Genomic DNA, 21,813 nt, shown 5'->3' on the forward strand with positions numbered 1-21,813 from the left:
AACGCCTTCAATGGTCTTAGAAAACAAGGTATTGCTGGTTCCATCAGAAAAAAAGCCAGAATAGCTCTACTTAATTCTCTCAACATGAGTGTTAGATATTGGCTGATGTAAAATTTCCCAACATGCCCTCAGATCACTATTTTAAGCCGTCTGTTTAGTTTCAGGGTAGTGGCTGCATTTGATTGCTCACCAGACAACTTTCCAAAAACGATAAACACAGCCTGGTATTGCCTAGTTTCCAGAAACAAAAAATAAGATCCCACATCTTGATAAAATGCCATTTTCAAATTGCATTAGTAAACTGAATTTAGCAGTATTTATTGAGCACTCAGTAGTAGTGGTGACTATAAGGTCAGCATTCAGGACACTTTCAGTCTCGCTAGGCCGGAAGAAGAACCAGCAGCTCGTATGACTGAGGCAAGCAGGAAAGGCTTCCTAACCAGTTGGCTGTTGAGCTGTCTTTGGAAAAGTACAGACAAGCAAGAGGACCTCCTTGTGGAAAAGACCCAAACAGGCAGAGGGCCTTACAGGTGGAAAAGTCCACACCAGCTATAGGGACTCCAGGTGAAAAAGTCCTCGCCAGGTAGAGGACCTCCACATGGAAAAGTCCATGCAGTGCCCATTTGGGGGTGGCCTGGGATTGAAAGCTGGGAAGGCTGTTCAGGGACTCAATGCAAAGATCCTGGGGAGTGGCTGCCTGATATAGGACAGGAGCCCACAAGGCCCCAGCAGGGACAGTGAGCACACGAGGATCTTAAGAAGACCAACATGATAGCAGGACAATAGAAAGGGGGAGACTGCAGATGAGAGGCCTTGGAAGCAGGTGCTGTGTATAAGGACTGAAAAGAGGGAAATAAAGAGACACTGTGGAGACAGACTTTGCAGGACTTGCAGTCAAGAGGAAGACCAAAGGTAACTCAGCCCGCCAGCCTAAGGTCCCTGGGGGAGAAAGAGGAGCGTGAAGAGCTGAGGAGTGATGTCACCTATAGTGGGTGTGAGGAGTTGTGTGGCTCGTAATGGGCGTGAAGAGTTATGTGACCTGTAGTTGGTTCATCTATGTTTTTTTAAAAAGAGACTAAATGGTTAAATTTGTAAAGCTCCTATAGAATGTAAGCATCAAATTAAAACACAATCACAATGTATACTTAAAGTAATCAAAAGAAAAAGAAATTTCTACCTGTAGTGGATCTTACAATTACACTCATTCTCCTCCTTACTGAGTCAAAACTCAAAATTTCCAGCAATTCGAACCTGAAAAAGAGATTAAAAACTGTTTTAATACCCATCTGGTTCTGTACATCATGAAATCTGGGTGTTTATCAGTCTTCCCACAGCAGGATGTCTGGGGTAGTCCTCTCCCCAACCCATACACAGTCCTTAAAAAAAATCAGCTCCACCCACATCCCACCCCCATCTCACCCTGAAGGGCACCATGGTCGAGCAGCCCTTTCAAGGAAAAATCTAGAGGCTGGATAGCTTCCACACCCATGAGGAAAAAGTCTGGATTCACGTGATTTGGTGATTCTGCTCCTCGCTGCTGGCAAGAAAGCCCCACAGGGGACAGACAGAGGAATGCCGAGGCCAGGTCCAATTGGCTCACCGCTAAGACCTTCGCCTAGGACATCCACTCCCCATCCATCCCTCTGGTGCTCATGGAGTTTGTGCATCAAACAAACTATATTTCTTATGTGCTGATTCACTCTCCTAAATTCTGTTGAGCACAGACCCACAGGTCGTAGCAGAGTTTTTGATCCCTGAGAATGAACCAGTGTCCTTCATATTGATAAAAATCATTAAAAAGGCAAAGAAGACTGATATTTAATCAGCATGTGCAGTCTTATTATCAAAAGATTCATGATTTCTGTCTGGCATTTGAAATATTGAAAATAGTTTAGCCACTCATGACAGTATCTCTGAAAACACCTTAGGGTCTAGAGACCCTAGCTGGCAGCTCAGGGGTAACTCTGTCTCCACTCACAGCCTGGTGAAGGGATTCAGAATATGCCTCCCCAAGATGTGCCACTTTGGCATTTGGATTACTTTGAACTGAAGACAACTGGGATCCTGTGGGCTCCTGAGAAACTTTTATGTCTCCCTTAAAGAATTTAAATTAGGGGCCTTGACTATAATAAGAGTTATCACCAGAGATAACTTTTTATGACCTAGCTATATGGCAGGACAAACATGTAATTATTGAACAACTGCTCCTCTTATCATCCTGCAATGACCTTCCACCCCTCTGAAGCCTCAGGGTTCTTACCCCATCCTTAGATCAGAATGTCACATATATCTCGTTTTCTCTCTCTGTCCTCTGAACCTCTTATGCATGTGGGGTCTCTTACTCTCTCATGTACATAGAATTCTCATACATACATATGTAATTAAATTTGGTCACTTTTCTCTCGTTAATATGCCTCATTTCTATTTGATTATTAGACCAGCCGAAATAACCTTGAGGGCAGAGGGAAGTTTCTTCCTCCCCCGCACTGGTAAGAGGTTCCCTGTGAATTCCTCAGCAGCACTGTGTTATAATTTTAGTAGTGATCCCACCTGCCTTTTCAGTTGGAAACCAAAAGCCAATAGCAATATGTCGTTCTACCTCCCAGGGGTGCCCTCATGGCTCCCAGGAAGCCCCCAGACCCGCAGGGAGTAGAAACGCTACGCTAATCTAGGACCGAGCAGCCGGGTCCAGATTCGAGGGCTTCACCACTCCTACTAACTGGGGTTTATTTTTCCTAAGAAGGAAATTTTAAAATGTAGTTTTCTTGAAGCCATCACCACTAAGTCTTGTTCTTTACCACCTGTGTTTACCTGTATCCATTATTGCTCATTGAATATTTATGTTATTTATCAAGGAGAGATGGACCACCCAATCTTCTGAGTCAAAACACAAGGTATACCATTTATCCCTGGGACCAATAATTTTGGACAGACAGTCCCTACAAATTGAAAGCGTATGGGTACTGAGATTTGAAAAGTGAAACCATCCAATGTCCAGCTGGTTATCCCAAGCATATTTCCTCATACTGTTTTCCACAGGACACTGGGCTCCATGACCTGGGAGCTGGCGCTGTGAATTCAGGAGTCCATGGAGAAGGTGCTTCCTTCCTCCCCTTCATGAAGAGTGAGGGAATCACCAAGGGAGTGTTAGAATATACTAGAAACTTTGAGAACTCTTGGAGTAAAACTTGATTTTAGGTGGCTTAACCAAAAACTTATTTGATGATGCAACATCATCTAACCAGCTTCTCTAAATGTCCAACTCTTAAATTTTCCAGATGTTTTGGTGAAATTCTTGGGATTATTACTGAGAAGAAAAGGGAATGAGTTATGGGAGGAGTACACAGAATTTCATTTTCCCTCCATGAAAAAACTTTATAAAAATAATTTTTTATTTTTACCATCTCAATTGAACATACGGTAGTATCTTACCTTTCAATGTCATTGTCCCTATTTAATATCTCCATATAATTGTCCTTTAGCCTTAGGTACGTAAAACCAAGTCTGCAAAGAAGGCAAATCTAGTGGTTAATTTCGAATTCCGATATTCCTCTTTCACAGAATATTTGTTTTACATTTTGGTAAAGTTTTCTTTTCAAAAAAAGAAACAATTTGGAAAAAACAGGTGTAACAAACTGAATTATAAATTTAGTAAATTATAATACTGAATTTATTTACCATCTCAAAAAATTCTCCAAGAATCAGCAGATTTCCTGACTTTAGCCCAACCTCCTGAGAACCACAGCGATGAAGTGTATTCTTATTGGTCGGTATTAACGGGTTTCAGGGAGACAACAGCGGGTCTGTGGATTGGTCCCTGTCTGTACTGACCCATTTTAATTTACTGATCAGTGGGATTATATAGTAGAGGTTACATGTCTAAATCAGAAGGCTCATGAGAGACTATCTATCTCCAGTCCGACTCTCATTTTACTGATGAGGTCACTACGGCCCAGAGCAGGCAGCCAGTCAACAAAACGTCTGCAGAACACTTAATCTATAACACCCTTCTCCATTAGCACGCACGTAAGGTGCTGTGCAGGCACGTGCTGGGGGTGCGAGGAGGAAAAGGACATGGCTCCTGGACTTAAGGAGCTTAAGGATAACGGGAGGTGGAAACATAACATTTTAATATAGCATGTAGCCATAATAGTACGAAGGCACCATGGAGCCACAGGGACAAGGTGTCTGCCTGACCCAGACAGGAGCTGGTAGGGCAGCTGAAGGAAAGGTTTCTTGAAAAGTGAGTCTAGAATGACACTCAGGAACAGCCTGTCCTAACTTCTGATAGCTATGATTGAATGTGAATGTGGTTTAGTTTCTGAACACCTGTTTTCCAAGAAGAGAGAAATCTAGCTTTGAGAAATTGCCCCTATGTATGTGTGAATTTATACATTTAATAAAGGTCTGTAGTGATACAATTTACATACTTGATGTCACTATTCAAATTACATGGGAATCACATGTTAGTTTAATCAACAATAAAAACTGTTCTAATTAGATGAGAGGTGTTCAATGCCTACTTATCAATGGCAGCAAAGAGTGGAGGTTAGTGCCTTTAGTATTAAATTAGAATCGTAAGGTCTGAGAATTAGAAAAAAAATTCCCTGACTTGAAATTATGCCACATATCTGGAATATTTAAAGTATTTTTCCAAGTTTGCTTAAAATGTCCTATATCATGAGGCAGCAAGAACTTCCAATAAAAAGATCTTGAAGGAAGGGGCAAGAAGCATATAGATTTAATATAATAGGATACAAAAAAAGAGAAGCTAACAGTAAGAAAACTCCAGCACCCCAGCTTAATCCCACTCCATGTGTGTGACCTTGAGAAAGTGGCTTGACATCTCTGGGCATCAATTCTTTAGGATGGATGAAGAGGACCTGTCCTAAGGGTATCTAAGATTGTATGCATTTTTAAAAGGCTGTGATTATCTGGAGTGGCTTCTAACTTATCGTAGAGGTGAGGAGAAAAACTACTCACATAAGACAGAGTGATAACGACTCTGGCAGCTGAGAAGAAGCTGCATCTAACACTGACAGCAGGTTGTGTTCAGGACGGACGCCCCTCCCAACGTGGGAGTCGAGGAAACACTGAGCACACAGGCAGAACCTGCTCAGCAACCCCTTAGCAAACATCTCAGGCACAAGGGGCTGATCCAGGATTCTTCCAGTAGGTGTCCATGGTTGGGTTGAAAAAGACTGGGAAACCAGATCGGCACACCCCTCTCCTCTGATCCCAGACCCGCGTGCAGTCAAGAGACGTACCTCTGGACACCCTCGACTAAGGCCACCTCATCAGGTGAGGACGATATGTACACACAGGATTTCCCTGAGTCTGGTGACTTTCTGGGCCCATCCACATCATCGTCATCTTTCACCTGGATGGTGTGGCACAGACAGATGGCCCGGAAAAACAGTTCTTCTCGCTCCTATAAAAATGTAGTACAAAAACCCACACATCCATGGCATGTCAACTTAAAGCAGAAGGAAAATAAACAGATGACAGTAAACAATAAAGCAGGACATGCAACTTTTAAGGGTTAGGAAGTATTAGATTTGCCTCTGGTGGTCAGGAGGTAGAGTGTAACTGTGGCTTTTATTCATTCTTGAGCACCTCTACAGTAATTACGATTAAGACCAATTGGGCTATGAAAACCAAAAGGAAATGAATGTTTAGTGAGGTGAGGCAATGAGTTCAAGGTCACAAGAGGGTGGTGGGGCAAACCTCAGACCAGCTGAGACAGTGTTGCCGGGCCTCTGGGAGGCTGGATCCCCTCAGGATTCCGGAAAGCTTTCCCAGGGGTCCTGGGATGACACCATGGCTGAGGGGGGCCAAGAAAGGCTGGACTTATATCACATGTGCCAGAGGGAGGGAGTTCTAGCAGGTGGCGGGAGGGTACGATGCCTGTGGAACACCTCATGCTCCTCCCCTCTGAGGCGGAGGTGAAATGGCAGTTTCTGTATCAAAATCACCTGAAGTACACATAACAGATGGCACAGGGCACTTGGTTATAAAAAGCTGTCATGACACAGCCCACTAAGGCAGGCTATCCTTGGTACCCTAGGTGACCCCACACAAGACTCTGCAGTCACCAAGTTTTCCAGAATGGTCTCCTGGATGACCACTGATGAGGGTCACAGCCCACTCTTGGGATGCTGAGATCTGGAGCCACAGCACTTGGTGTGTATGTGTGTGTGTGTGTGTGTGCACATCTACATGTGTGCATGTTAATCTGTGTGCACACACCTGAGGATGTGTGTGCATGGGGCGTATCATGTGAATATGTGGGGCATGTATCTGTGAATGTGCATGCCTGTGTGCACACATGTGCATGCAGGCTTACACGTGTGTGTGTGAGTGTGTATGTGTGTGAGCACATGCATATACGGTATGCAGGACACTTTGCTCACAGCCCACTGTTTGCCTTGCTTGTCCACATTTTTAAAGTTGTTCCTAACACAATGTGACCAGCCAGATTCACCGGCAGGAAATGGTGGCATCTCACCATTCTTCTCACTCAAGTCGCTAGAAGATTTCATGTCTTTTCTGGATCCCAGAACAAGAGGTGGCACTAGGCTATCTTGTGAACTGGGACCCTCGGACAGTGGGGCAGTGTTGGCCCCCGAAAGGAAAACATCTGCTGGGAGAGCCACCGCCTACCCTCCCGCTGACGCCTGGGGAAGAGTCGATCATGTCGATGCCAGAAGCGCTGGGGAGGACCTGCCCGTTGCAGACGACGTGGGGCACGTAGACGTGGCCCTCGATGCAGCACTCCTTGAACTCCATGTTGTTCTCCGTGAGGGTGCCAGTCTTGTCCGTGAAGACGTACTCCACCTGCAGACACAAGGCTTGGCTGGGTGGTGCTGGCCAGGAATTTGCTCGGCCTTCTCAGAGAGGGAGAGGAAGCAGTTTGCTGCCTCAGACCCCGGGCGGCGTGTTTCCTATCACTGTTTTCCATATGAAAGGGACTTCGACAGGTTTTATGCCAAACAAACTCCTTTCACCAGGCTAAACTATGAGCATGGTGGACCATCCATCCTCCCCGACAGAGCCTGGCTCAGGAGATGGAGGGGAGGCCTTTGTCTCACCAGAAGAAAGGTGGTTTTACTTTTCTCTGGATGTGAAGCTCAGAGAATATAGCCTCGCAGTCACCTTCCTGGGGGTGGAAACACTGGGCAGAGCCAGCCTTCCATTTGTTGGAAAGATAAGTGATTGATCTGAATCTTATGTAACAAAAAAATCAAGAATATATATAGGATAAACTTTTCTATAAGGTCTGGGAGGTCAAAAATCACAACATCATTTAAGGTTTAGAAGATACAATTCAAAGAAATAAAAGAACAGAACAAATTTCAGACTATAAAATTGTTAAAACTATGCTAGTTTTAATCCCTAAATTTAAATAAACTCAGGTTACGTATTCCTTATGGATAACCGATGGAAGGTGGGAAATTCCAGAACCCGTGTAACATGGCGAGGGGAGGCATGCGCTTTCAGCTGTCAGAGACGCCGCAGGACCGAGGGGCGAGGGTGTTGGGGAAGTGTTGAGCCCAGGCTCAGTGCCCCCAACACACATCTCCAGGACACAGGAAGGAGGTAGAGATTAAAATGATAATAAAGTACTAAAGTGTGGGAAGCAGAAAACCCATAATAAAACCAGCTATGTGTTTTTTTTTAGCGTGTCTTTTCACTTAGATCTCCAGCAAAATGTTCTCTTTTGTCATAAATCCCACAGCAGAAGATGCCTTTTCCATGAGTGCTTGGTTCTAACAAGCAAATTACAAGTACAAAGTAGTGCCCTATGAATTTTTTTGTTAAACAACTTGCCATCTAAACGCTTACCTGACGCTCTGCTGAGCCTCTCCCTATGACCTGGCAAATCAGTAACATGAATAAAGTCCGAATTTGTGATTACTTCCTGCCACAGCCAGTTATGTTGTCTGAAGTGAACAAGACCTGACTTTTTTCAAAGTGAGTCTCTACCATAATAATGAATATTTCATAATGTCTCCTACTTTAAAACAAGCCTTTCCACAAACCTCTGGAGCTCTTGTGTTATAGTCATTCAGACTAGACTCAGTCTGAATCAGAAGAATTTGATGCACTGAATACTGTTCTCATTTTTTTGTTGTTATAGAAAAAAATTATTTCCTTCATGAATTTCTCAGGAATACACAAAATATACCATGTATTATTGCAAAGAATATAAAATTCACAGAGGTAAAACTATTCTGGTACTGAACAACCAAATTATGATTTACGCATTGCTGACTGAGACAGTACTCCACCACGAGGCATGTGGGATGTCCTAGAGGAATGCATTGAAAGTCAAATCCGTCAACAAGCAAAATATTATCTTTTAGTAACAAATATTCTCAACCCTAGGGGATGAAAGCAGTATGTATCTACCAGAGTCTAACCATCTATTTACAGATTGCTGTTTTGGGGCCACAGGGGAGCAGATTTCAGCTACTAGTCTGAAATATCTCTGTCTGCAAAAATACATCTCAAAATTTCTTCCCGTTAAAAAAAAATAATCAATTGGTGTTTACTAAATGCCCTTTCCTGCAACATAAAAGCTGGGAAAAGTTTAGATTGGGGTGGCAAGAAGGGTCCCACTAAAGGCCAGAGGATCGAGGCAAGGTCAGGGGACAGGCCTCTCCCTAGCTCTCTTTTCCAAGGGAGAGGTTGAGTATGGGGTCAGATAGACCAGGGTGAGCCCAGGCTTTGCCCCTCATCCAGGTGATCCTGGATGGCAAACAACACCCACATGTGGCAGTTCCATTAGACACTGTGGTGGGCGCCTCAACCCCATTATCTCATTCAATCTCCACTACACTCTGGCAAAACAGGCACCTATTATTATGCCCATTTTACAGACTGAGCTTGAGATGCAGAGAGCTCCGGCCACCTGGCCCAAGCCATGCAGCTGTGGAGCAGGATTTCAATATAGATATTGTAAACTCTGCAATAGAGTAGACTAAGACTATGGAATTCCCTGAGGTCTCACTTTGCTCATCTTTAAAAGGAGGATAACTAGCTCACTGTGAGAACTGAGAAGTAAATCAAGCTCCAAAGTCGAGTGCAATTCCTATGAAATACGTGCTCAATTAACGTTAGCTCACTTTTACCTTTTCGCCCCAACTCACAGCATTAAAACCCAGAACGAGTACCACTTCAGCCACGGATGAGCTTATATCAACCACAGTTAATGTAATTAACTTTGTATAACTTGTAAATACAAAAGCGCTACCATCATACAAACAAAGCTAAAAAAAAAAAAAGACTTTGTTGTTCTTGTTCACCAGGTAAAGGTTACATCTCTCTGCATGAATTAAAATGAAAAAGTTGTTATTTCTCCATCCTGATGATTTGCCTGCATGATACGAATCATTTAGAACCTAGATACCTAGGAACATAAAATGGAGGAACTCGATCGTCAACAGATTATGAAAGACAATTCAGGAGACACTGACCTGTCCTAACTCTTCGTTTAAGTCCGAGGTGTTAACCAGAGGCCCTTCCCCCATTTCCTCGTCAAACATTTCTTCATCCCAGGTAATGAAATACGAGCCAAGGAACTTCTGCATCTCCACCGTGACGTACATGGACACGGGAATGATGTAGTTAAACAAAACCATGAAGGCCAGGAAGTCTGTGAACGCCCTGAGAAACTGAGAGGACACTGTGATTGCCCGCACCCGCGCACAAACATCACCACCATTGAAAACTTAGGCATAAATTACACAAGTGCAATTTCGAAATACAATTATTTCAGATCCAAAGATGAGGTTTATTTGGGGATGGCGGCAGCCATCAGGTTACTTGCCTGTCACCTGATTTTAGTGCCATGACAGGCCTCAGGCCAGGAGCAGACCTGCACACCCGTGCTGTGGTGGGGTAAAGAGTGAGTCGCCTGTTGGACAGTCACACTCTCAGGGACAGGAGGCCTTCTTGACTGAGAGCCAGTAGGAAACTTTATATTTTGAGACTGACAAATGACAAATAACAACCTGATTTGGTAATAACCTAAAGATGCCAAAAAATATCATTCTGGTACAAATGATTTTTCAGTATAGTTTTGTCCTTATCTCCTAGCCATTTAGTTTTATGGGAGGCCCAACTGAACACAGGAAAGAAGTGTGACTGTCATCTGGATTTGCACGAACCCCATTCTGGACTCAGTGGACCCTAGTCTAGATTTGCATTCAGCTCAGGTCTGCACTAAGTAGATACTGGTCTGGATTTGCAAACAGCCCCACTCTGTACCGAGTAGACACTGGTCTGGATTTGCACATGGCTCACGTCTGGACTCTGGACCCAGCCAGAAAACTGTACTGTTTCTTCTGTTTTGTTTTGTTTTGTTTGTTTGTTTTTTATGCCTACAGCACCTGATCTTCCTAGGTGGTCTCCCATCCAAGTACTAACCAGGCCTGGGCCTACTTAGCTTCCAAGATCAGACCGGACTGGGCTTGTTCAGGGTGACATGGCCATAGACAAAACTGTACTGTTTTAAGTAGAGGAGTTTCAATCAAACTATGTTAACACGCCGGTTGGGGAAAAATACTTTTGATAAACATGGGCAACTGAATGGAAATCCCCCTAAGGAAAACTGAAAGCAATTCTTACCCTAATTTCCATATAATTGAGATTCCTTTGTTCCATATACTTACCATTTATCTCACATCATTAATGAGCACTGAGCATGCTCTAAATGTGGGACACTGTGCTGGGTTCCGGAAACACCAAAAGCATTTAAGGTGTACCCTTATGAATTTACTATGGGAACAAATATCTTTCCAGACTTGTATATTCAAATACTCCAAAACAGGCAAGAGCAACCGGTGTCTATAGCTAGAGGCAATTACTACCTCCAATATTAATGAATGCATCTACTACAAAGATTTAACCAATCACAACTTCATCATGTTCTCATACCACATTTTCACAATGACGGCCTACAGGGCATTCAATCGCTAGAAAGGAAATCACTTTCCATACCAGGTTCCTCTGTCTTTCTGATTCGGTTTTCTGATTATACCATGGCTCATCTCGGAATGGTTCACTCTGCCATACATATTTCAGGACAGTATTTATCAGTGCTTTACTGATTAGAATGCAGAGGTACACAATAAGGAATACATTCATTGACCTAAAACACAAGACAATGATGGTTACTTAATTTTTGCTCCTCAAAGAATCTAGAGCTGTGCATCATGTGGCAAGATGAAGAAGCAGACTAGAAATAGCCCAGCAACAACTTTTAAAGAATTCTCTCCCAATTAATTGACACAGTATAGATAAAAGTGCAAGCTTAGCTCTATCCACGTCCACTCCGTGGTCACTGGTGTGTGATTCTAGAGGCCACAAAGGAAAGAGCTAAGTAAAGGAAAAGTTCTGTAAACAGGAGAGAGAATTCTATATAACCGCATTACTGACAAGAGTTTCTACACTGGCTAGAAGTCTATCATTTAAGGAACATCCAGAAATCAATTTCTTCTAGCATTAAGCTAGAAGTTTCAACCTACGAGTTTCAAATTTAGGAAGGAGAGAAGGAAGTGAACACTAGGGAAAATGCCCTCTGTGTAAGAATAGCGCTAAATCCTTAGCTAATCAATGTCTTAGGAGATCTTATGAAGAAGGTGTGACTTTCCAATATCTATTTATGAAACCTATTTGTCAGTGTAGAAATCTGGAAACAAAGCATTCCTGCTTATGAAGAGCCAAATCTCCATCTCCACATTTGATGCAGCCATAGATGGGCAGGGACCCAGGATCACATTTCAAGATCGACTTATAAAGAGTGGGCAGAACATACCCTAACAGTCTACTCCCCAAATTTCCAAGTATCATAGAGCTCTTTATTAAATAACTCATAACTGCTCAGTGGCTTATTTCAAGTCAAGGATACACTTAAACAAGAGGCAAAGATGAGAAAATTCTGGGCCACATTTTCTTACAAATTAAACTCTCTCCTTGACTTACTATTATAAGGATTTTACTATTTAATAAAAGGAAGACTGTTCTCTCTGCTAATGCTTTCCTCAGTAAAACGTGGTATTCAACACCCCAAAGCTAAATGTGACCCTATTATGACTTTTTCATAAAATGGTGGGAGGAGTTGTTTGGCATCTGCAAATGACTTCTAACTAGGACACTGGGGTGTCCATAAGAGGGAGCCTACAAAAGTGGGCTGGAGGAATGTGGCCACAAAGTAAGACAGTTGATCTAAATAATCAGCTCTACTATCTATCTACATACCATGAAGGAACTATTAATAAGGCCAAGAGGAAAATGTTTTCGTATCTACAGTGGTTTGTGATAGTTTTAAGTCACAGGTTTTTGCATACTTCAAACAATGAGGTACTGAACCTTACTTTTCTACAGCAGATCGTTTCTGGGATTTTGATTGATAATTTAATGCCATCTTGGTTTCCATGCCCGTGTAAATAGCAACACCTATAAAGCAAAAAATTAACTGTCAGAACAATTAATTACTGTATGAATTCTTTCATGGATTAACTTTATGTCTCTGAGTCAAAATTATAGGCATTTAATATGCAAGCAATATTCTCAGATGCCATTACTTTATGGATTGTGGTTATACATCAATATTGGTTTTCTTAGTGAGGCAGAATTATCACTGCCATGAAGCCCACAGTACCTCAAAGCACAAAAGAGGCTTTCATGGTACCACTATGGATTTTAACTACTTAATGTACCTTTAATTTTAGAGGCTGTTATTAATAATTCACTAATTAAAACACTTACCAAATATTTTCTCGGTGTTCTTTAGCGTGGCTCCTCTAAGAAGCAAGTTTTCCGATCCTAATGGCCTGCAAAGATAAGAATGACCAGAAACAAGGCAATAGAGAAATCAGAGGGAGACCTGCTACGAGGTGGAAATCAATTCATTTGCCTAAGAGGATTCATTTTATGAGGAAATTGTCTAAATATAGATTTGCTTATATTTAGATTAGAAAATTTAGCCTGGGTCCATGTAAAAGTGTGTAGCCTTTGCCTGTGGGAGGATAAGAGCCTGCCCTGCTGCAAGAAATCTGCAGAATTCCAGCTTTGCGAGCATCTGCTGCTCGGTACAGCACCTGTTAGGAACACAGGCCTCCGGCCCCACCCCAGACATGCTGAGCCAGATCTGAAGGTTTCAACAATATTCCATTAGCGGTCGCTCATGAGGGCGGTGGGCTGACAAGTGGGGTCCCTGCACCAGTGCCATCAGCAGCACCTGGAAACTTATCCGAAGTGTCACCTTGACAGACTGAACCAGAAACCCACTCCTAACAGGCCTCAAGTTTGAGGACTGCTGGACTGGCAGAACCCCAAATGTTCTGGAAAATTGAAAGGGTTGGTGTCTGTGACTCATGTGGATTTGGCTGTTTCTATCACATCCTCAGGGAGTCTCAGTGCATCTCACGTACTATAGTCATACTTTAAAAATGAAGGCTGGGACACTCTGTGTACATTTATAAACACTGGCTGTCAAGTCCACAAAGACCCTCTGAATGTAGGTGGCCCATACTTCTGGAACAATCCATGCATTGCTAGTTTTGGGGGGAACAGGAAACAGACAAAAAGTTTTTAAATCATTCATGTAAGAACAAGCATTGCCCTAAGCATTCAACACTCAATAGAGAGCAAAAGACAAAATCTCTGCCTTTAAGGGGTTCATGTTCTAGTAGTTCTCTTTGTTTATGGAGTAATAATTTATTCTCATTTCCCAAGAGTAAAAGAAAAATAAGAAGCAGAATTCAACTTTACAAATTTTGCTATTTTTGGCATTCTAATGATTTTCTTTGGAAGGGAAAAGGAAAGAGTTGAAAGTATTTACTAAAGTTTGCTTTTTCCTTGTCAGTGTATTTAATTTCCTTTTACAATGGGATGTTGAGAACCTACTGAATGCTACAAACTTAAGCTTTGTTCAGTACATTTAGCTGATACAGCTTAGGACTGTGCCCAGCTAAAGATGAGAAAGAGGGGTGCTGCTCAGGGCAGGGAGTTGCCTGGGACACACCTGACCTGACGTGTCTGCCCGGGGCTGTCCAACGGTCTCGACACTCATCCCTCAGCCTGACAGCCATGAATGACAGAGCTCCCGGGGCCGCACAATTGCTGTCTGGTTGTGTTATAAGTACTGTCAGCCTCTGTGAGCAGCACTCCTACCATAATTCATGTCGAATGTGTTTACGAAAACAAATGGCCCCTTTAAAAAAAAAGTGGCTCTGGGAAGTCTAAAAATAATTTACTTAAAAAAGTACATTGCTTCTAGTTTGGACAGGAAGACAAAGAAATATCACCCTGAATGGATTAAGAACTTGGACATATAATTCATAACGGTCCACACTATGAATTTATAAACATCTTTAAATACCCAAATATTAAACAGCTGAACAGTATAAATATTCAAAAAGCAACACTAGAATTTCTATCAAAATACAAACTATATTAATAATTATCTTCCCAAGCTGCTCAACATTAAACTTTGTCTAAATATAAAGCGTGGAAAGCCTTCAATGTTTACTTTTTCGGATTCATCCCATCAGCAATATGAATAAATCTAAATCTATTTACTCATTCAAACACTAATTCTCACAAGACACAGAAATACAGGTTATTTCTCCAAAGTAACTAGGAATTACTTGCAGACTAATATGTATTTAGGAAAGACCATGGCAATACCTCCACAAATTCTGAAAAGCACCTATAGCTGATGGATAATGATAACAAAATCATATTCAGAAGTCCACAAATTATTTCCTGAAAATAAATCATTTCAGGAGCCTTACAAGGAGACAAGCCCTAGGGACTTATATTTCAGTAACTATTTTGCAACAATTTCTCATTAAGTTTATTTCTACTTCTGGGAAACTGTGGTATTTTGTTTTGTTTTGTTGTCTGTTTATTTTTAACAAACAAAGTAATATCAGGATATTGGCAATTTGGAGACTGATTAAATTGGAAGAAAAAAATCTCTGACAGTGGGTTTACAAAAAAAGTCAACTTCGAAACCTGCTTAAAGTCAATTTCCTATAGATCTTGAATACTTTGGCAGCAAAGAACTACTGGGATCTTGAAACAATGTGCAGATAAAACATCTGGAGGTCCAGGGAAGCAGATGCAGCACAGACCCAGGGAGCTGTGGGCCGGATGATAGTACATCACTCTTGTCCTGACCACTTGCTGGTTTTGGGGCACTGCTACCTCAGGGCCTCAGAGTTAGATATCTGATGGGATACGATGAAAATATTCCTTGTCAACACTGCCTGGGTGTGACCAAACTGAGATTGCTATAATGATGAGGGTGAGCACACCTACCTGTGACCTACACCGGTCACAGCCAATGCCTGGGCAACAGGTTCCTATGTCCCTAGGTGGATGTGAGCCTATAACAGACCCTTGTGAGGCACATCCCCTTAAATCTAGATGAAATCTAGAGCCGAAAATGTGTCCCAGTAACAATTATGAGTAGATTCATACATTCCAACAAAATGGACTCCAAGTCTGAAATCTTTCAACTTCATAGTTGAAGACATACTAGTCTATAAATTATGAAAGAGTATTTCTAATGGGGGAAACCACATCCTCTACTTTGCCTTGGAACCGTTAGATGGGCTTGTGACATTTCTCTGCTGTGAGAAGACCCGCAGCAACATCTTGTGAGAGAACATTTTCCATGAGCGTCATTAGTTTGTTAACATGTACAGCTGTATACACAAGAGAAACCAAAAAATGCTACAACCTAGACCTCTGGTCAAGTTGAATTCTACTTTCAAAACCCAATAGAACAGCAACAATGAAAATCTCTTATCGGTAAAAAAAATTCATTTTTAATTTAATAATTAAGAGATAAAAATGGCCAAAAGTGTCTAAAAGAAGCACATCACCTCACCTCACCACGGGGTCATTCTGATCATTGTAAACATTTATGCGGCCCACAAACCTGGCAACAGAAAAGTCAGGTTATTGGCATGACAACAATGGGAGAGGCAGACAGGAAGTGCCCTGTCCTACACACCCACCTTCCTGTTTCTAAGGAAGAAGATGTGTGCTCACAACCTGGGATTCTTTATTCAAGAGCATGTCAGTATGTGCCTAAACCACTCTACCTTCCTTCCTCTTTCTTCCTTTACTTTCTGTTCTTAGCAACCCATGACTTAAATGATTTTCCTTAAAATCACTTCCTCAAAATACAGAAAATTAGTTTTCTTCAATGAATTTAGGTCCATTAAACCACTTCAAAAGTTTGAATAGATAGCTATAGAATTAAATGTTGCTGGATTGTGAAAATATATAAGTAACATCTTTTGGACTCAGTCTTAACTTTTAAGCAGGTATTTACAATCTCTTCCAAAAGCAACCATGCAGCTAGATTATTTGGGGTGGACAGCAAGAACAATGTTTAGGGGATAAAGAGATAGTCCTGGGGAACATAGATCTGGCTTACTTGTAGAGGTCGGGCTGGGGCTGCTCACACTCAATGGTAGCGTGGAGGCCATCTATATCTTCTTCAGTATGAAATCCCTTTGTGTCTTGAACTGCATAATGTGTCTACAGATTGACAAGAAATGTGAATTCACAACAATATAAGCAACACAAATCTAGCAGCCACTGCCTGTAATCCTAAGCAACACTGACATCTAATTTTTTTTGTGCATAGAAATAAGCCTGGTTACAAAACTTGGTTAGCATAGAGAGAAGCTGTATAATAGTTTGAAAATGTTAAAAAGTTATAGATTTATAGGTTACTACTGTCATTCCCATAGCTATTAGGTGCCAGAAAGTTCTCCCATTCTTACCTAGTATCCTCAACTTAAAACTAATAGCAATGCCGAGAATTCTTCTTCAGAACCGGATACTTCGATTTATCTATCATGATTGTAACTATCAACTAGGAAACAAATTTATTCCTTTTTGTTTATACAACGCCCTATTGTTTATAGAACACTGGCATCAGCATCACGAACTACCCTTGCCGACACTGGTTAGGGAGTGTAAGCTTTCTGCATAGCTACTCACTTGGCCTCAACCCACGGGCTCCTCAAGCCTGAGTGTTCATCAGGATCCCATCCAGGGCCTGTAGGGCACTGACTCCTGGGTCCCACCTGGGATCATGTTAGAAATGCAATTCTCAGGCCCCACTCCAGAGTTTCTGATGCTGCGAGTCTGGGGTGGGGGCCTGAGAACTGCATTTCTAATATGATCCCAGGTAATGCCTATGCTACTATTCTGGGACCTCTTTCAGAGAACACTGGCCCAGATAATATCGGTAACCATGAACAGCTCAGCTTGCCTTGGGAGATAAGAGGAAAGAAACACTCGTGCATGAGGGCCTAGTGAAGGAGAACACATCTCTAAGTCTCCTCTTATCTTTGCTGTTGGACAAGTTAAGTGTGTAATAAATCAAAACAAATAGATATAATCACAGTAGCAGCAGCAGTAGCATTTATAACATTTCGGGGGCATTTATTGTGTAGCGAGCACTTTGGGAAATGTTCTAATTATACCCTCACAAGAGTTCCTGGAAGAGGAAAGGTTTGCCCACATTTTACAGATGCGAAATGTCTGCTCACAGCCACATGAGCAACGAATGTGGCTAGTGCAGGAGTCTCACTTTCCTTAAAAGGAAAGGCCCCAGATCGATCTAGCCCCCAAGCCAAACCAAATACACAGTAACGACTTCAGAGGGCACACATTTAAGATGCTGAGCACGACACAAGAAAGGTTGAAATGGAACATGAATTCTAATATCTGCCAGTTCTGGACTAAGGAGACTGCCATAAAATTTCACCCTGAAAAAAGTGATCTACCTGGAGGCCTCCAGCATCTGTTCACTAGCGATGCTGGGATGTGTTTGAGCAGCGACATCCCTCCCATGGGACAGAGTGCAGAGGGCAGCCCACTGCCAACAATGAGAGTGTGTGAGGCTCTATTTATTTTGATTTATTACATACTTTATTTGAGAGAAAGATAAGAGGAGATTGAGAGATGTTTACTGTCAGGAAGGACGGGAACATAACCTCCCCACACTCTAGAGACCAGCAGCAGGTTACAATGAACACCTGACAACCAACCCAGGGATTTCCATTCCCAGAATTACTGTTGCTTACAATTGTGCCAGCATGTTAACTCTCTTGGGACATGCTACATAGAAAATGTGAAAATAAATGCCGAAAAAAGACCCACAAGGACTTTATACAATGACATCATGAATTATCCATTAAAGATGAGCATGTCTTTTAATGTTTTTGCAAAGAAAATTTCTCTTTCCCGCTCTAGAAATTGCCTATATCCACAGGTATTGCTCGAGCACCGTTTCAGAGTTGCAGTCCTGTTAGCTAATGCCTTAGAAATGGTTGAATCCATTGAGACATGCTCACTTTTAGAAAATCCTTGGAAGCTTCAGATTTTTTAAATAATGAAAACCTTAAAATTAAGAGTGATATATTCTATTCTTTCATGATTGTTAATTAAATTTTTGTATCAGCTACCAGTACAGAATTCCATATAGAATGTCAGAAATTAATTATAATTTCAGATATGAAATTATTTTAACAAAAAGACACGCATTGAAGTAACAGTGAAGCAAAATCCGGATGAATGTGTGACTTTTCACATCATTCCAGGGTAGGAAAGACACTAATTATGACTAGTAAAATGAAAACTTCCAAAATTCCAACAATCTATTCATTATATCTTTAATTTGTTACATCCACTAAATGACACAGCTAAGTAATACGAAGTTATTTCTGTTAACCCAAGATGGTTGGCTGTTACAGATATTAAGGATGGAAAGAGAAAAGTAGAACACAGAGGGAACGAAGCAAAAGTCAAAAAACAATTTGGCCGCAAACTCCCTGGGTTTTCACTGTAACCACTGAAAATACTGAGTTTCCAAACATAATACAGTTTTTGGTCACACAAATAAGGCCCTGTACAGAGTCTCCAATAAAGGCATGTTACTTTGTGACTCGATTCTCCATCTAAGCTGGCAGTTGTCACGTGGCAGGTCCCATCTCCACGGCTGCTGGAGAGAAAGATCAAGTCACAGGGGAAGGTCTCGTCCTCCTTGACCATGACGATGTCCCCAACCTGCAAGACAGACAGACAGCACCATTAACTGAACCATGCCTCTGTGCAGCGGGGCATTTTTTTCCCTTAAAGTGTCAGTTGATACTGACGGATGCCATTATGGTGTTTATTTATAGGAGGGTATGTGGATGCTAATGTGACTCTAGAGAAAGATCATTTCCCAGGCATTCTGCCCAAATGGAGGACAGACCAAGTGAGGTTTCAAAGTACCAATTTTAGATCCATGAAGCATCAAAGTGCATTATGATTGAATATTTTGCAATGGAAACACAGACAAACATCTATAACAAGGTTATCTTTGATTCAGTCCAAGCAGGATGAATTCAAGTGTTTCATTAAACATGCCTGAGTGGAAATTATTACTGCAGGGAGGCATTGATCTAAAACCAGGTGTTCTATAAACCAGCTATGAGAGTTCTAAGAGCAGGGCAAACAACAGAACCAAGACACTGTCCAGATCACTCAATAATGACTAAGAACAAAGCAGAAGTGGCAATCACATTGCAAAAACTGAAGTAAAAATGAATCACAGAATATTTGTCATATGGATTCTTAAGTAAGATGCAAACACCACAGTTTCTGTATCATCACCAAAGAAAGTATCTAAACAACCTCACAGAAAGGCCCTTTTTCTCTGATCGTGACTTTAGACTGTGTGTCTGGAAGATAAATGACCATTAAAACCCCACAAATCGGGATGATAGTGGGTTCGAAAACTTTCCAGTCACTTGGATGGTCTTGCCGTTACGTGCAAGGTACTCCCAGAATCAGGATATCACCATACTTCTGTCCATACAAGTGGGGTTTCCTGTTATACCCCCATTTATGGTCCCAGGTGAGTGTCTGGGAACTTAAAATTGGAGGATTATTCCCCAAATAGACTGTTGGGTCTAGTGAAATTCCTACCAGAATCCCAGCAAAGATTTTTATAGATATAGATAGGCTTATTCTAAAATTTACGTGGAAAGGTGCAGGCCTTAGAATAGCTACTACAATCTTGAACAAGAAGAATGAAGTAGGGGAGTGACTCTGATGATAGAAAGGCTTACTCTGCAGCAGCAGTAGTGCTGGTACTGGGGCGAGACCAATGGAACAGAACAGAGAACCCTGAAATTGACCCATACAAATATGCTCACTGACTTTTGACAACGGTACGAAAGCAGTTCAATGGAAGAGGGATAGCCTTTCTAACAAACAGAAGAGCAATTGGACAGTTATAGGCAACAAACGAACCTCGTACCTTATATAAAAATTCAAACTGGATCATGAACTTATGTGAAACTATAAACCTTTTAGAAAAAAACATAGGAGGAAATCTTTGGGTTCTGGAAAGATAGTCAACATAATTAGCCATTACGAAAACGCAAATTTAAACCACACTAAACAATACCAGAATGATGAAAATGAAAAACAGTGCCAACACCAAATGCTGGTGAGAATGTAGAGAAACAATCGTTCATACATTTCCAATGGGAATATAAAATGGTAGTGTTCTGAGAAATTGTTTGGCAAATTTTTTTAAAACTAAAAATGGATTTACTATATGACCCAGCAATTCAACTGTTGAGTTTTTATGCTAGGGAAATAGAAACTTTATTCACATAAAAACTTGTACACGAATGTTCATGGCAGCGTTATTCATAATAGCCCCAAACTAAAAAATACCTAAATGTCCTTCAGCTGATGAATGTAAGCAAATTCTGGTCTACTCCACACCATGGACTCACAAATAAAAAGGAGAGCTACTGATGCACACAGCTGGGGAGAAATCATGGGAATCAGACTGAGTGATAAAAATCCTAAAAGGTTTCATAATTCCATTTATGTAATGACATTCTTGAAACAACAAAATTAAAGATTTCTTTTCTGATAGCCTCGAGCACCCTCTGAAGGCCTGAGCCATTACGGCTATTGAAAGACAGTGCCTAGAGTTGCAAGGACAGCCTGATTTTTCTTCCTTGTCTCACGTAGTCGATTTAGAATCCTCTAGTCAGAATAGGTTGGATACACAGCAGACATTACCCACAGGAGATCAAGGCATTAAATATTCAATTTTGTGCTAGTAGATACTGTTTGGTTCCATTTTCAAAGAAAAGAGGTCTGAAGGAGCCTGTTAACACGTGTGTGGGGTCTCCCAGCCCCTCACCTCCCTGACCCCGTGGCCAATAGGAAAATATCGCTGGTCTAGACTAACTGAGAGGAAGCTCATTCAGAAGTACTAAAACACCTGGACAATAAGATTTATAAAGCAAAAAAAAAGGTTTAAAAATTTAAAAATACATATGATAGTGTGTCTAATACACATGATAACTGAAGCTAGGTTAACAAAGACAGATCCCATGCTGGTGACATGTTAACAGGCTCCCTGGAGGTCCGGGTGTCCTGGACCTATCCTTCTCCCAAGACATCTATCAGTCCCCAGGCTGACAGGGTTACCCTTCTTCACGGCATCAGGGATGTGCCTGGAACCAGAGGCCCACTTTTCTGACACTGTACACAAGGGCTGGCAACACTCCCTTACTGCAACCTCCTTATGGCCCCACCATGATTTCTGGCCAGGAAAGCAGCCCAGGGAAACAGTAAAGCTGCCAGACAGGAGGGAAGGTGTGTGTGTGTGGCGGGAAGAGGTACCAGCAGGATGACAAGGACAAGAGGAAGCGACAGGGAGATGGTTAGGCTCTGTCCCTAGGCTCACAGCTAAACATT

The 21,813-nt window shown here is 41.8% G+C and overlaps 1 protein-coding gene and 1 pseudogene across 5 annotated transcripts in view; both read right to left on the reverse strand.

Annotated features, from left to right (window-relative positions):
* The window catches only part of ATP11A (ATPase phospholipid transporting 11A), a 140,599-nt gene that overhangs the window by 34,843 nt on the left and 83,943 nt on the right, over window positions 1-21,813 (reverse strand). For all 5 annotated transcript variants that reach the window (XM_039878800.1, XM_039878801.1, XM_039878802.1 and 2 more), the window contains exons 6-16: window positions 18,979-19,107; window positions 16,463-16,566; window positions 15,908-15,958; window positions 12,775-12,839; window positions 12,381-12,462; window positions 11,005-11,155; window positions 9,480-9,677; window positions 6,664-6,837; window positions 5,268-5,431; window positions 3,433-3,504; window positions 1,178-1,251 (exon numbers count right to left, since the gene is read on the reverse strand). In XM_039878800.1, coding sequence (XP_039734734.1) covers window positions 1,178-1,251; window positions 3,433-3,504; window positions 5,268-5,431; window positions 6,664-6,837; window positions 9,480-9,677; window positions 11,005-11,155; window positions 12,381-12,462; window positions 12,775-12,839; window positions 15,908-15,958; window positions 16,463-16,566; window positions 18,979-19,107 — 1,264 coding nt within the window. The remainder of the gene's footprint in view (window positions 1-1,177; window positions 1,252-3,432; window positions 3,505-5,267; window positions 5,432-6,663; window positions 6,838-9,479; window positions 9,678-11,004; window positions 11,156-12,380; window positions 12,463-12,774; window positions 12,840-15,907; window positions 15,959-16,462; window positions 16,567-18,978; window positions 19,108-21,813) is intronic.
* LOC120615642 (uncharacterized) lies at window positions 10,383-10,501 on the reverse strand (annotated as a pseudogene).

Source organism: Pteropus medius, unplaced genomic scaffold (assembly GCF_902729225.1).
Source record: "Pteropus medius unplaced genomic scaffold, Ma_sr-lr_union100, whole genome shotgun sequence".
Taxonomy (NCBI): Eukaryota; Metazoa; Chordata; class Mammalia; order Chiroptera; family Pteropodidae; genus Pteropus; species Pteropus medius.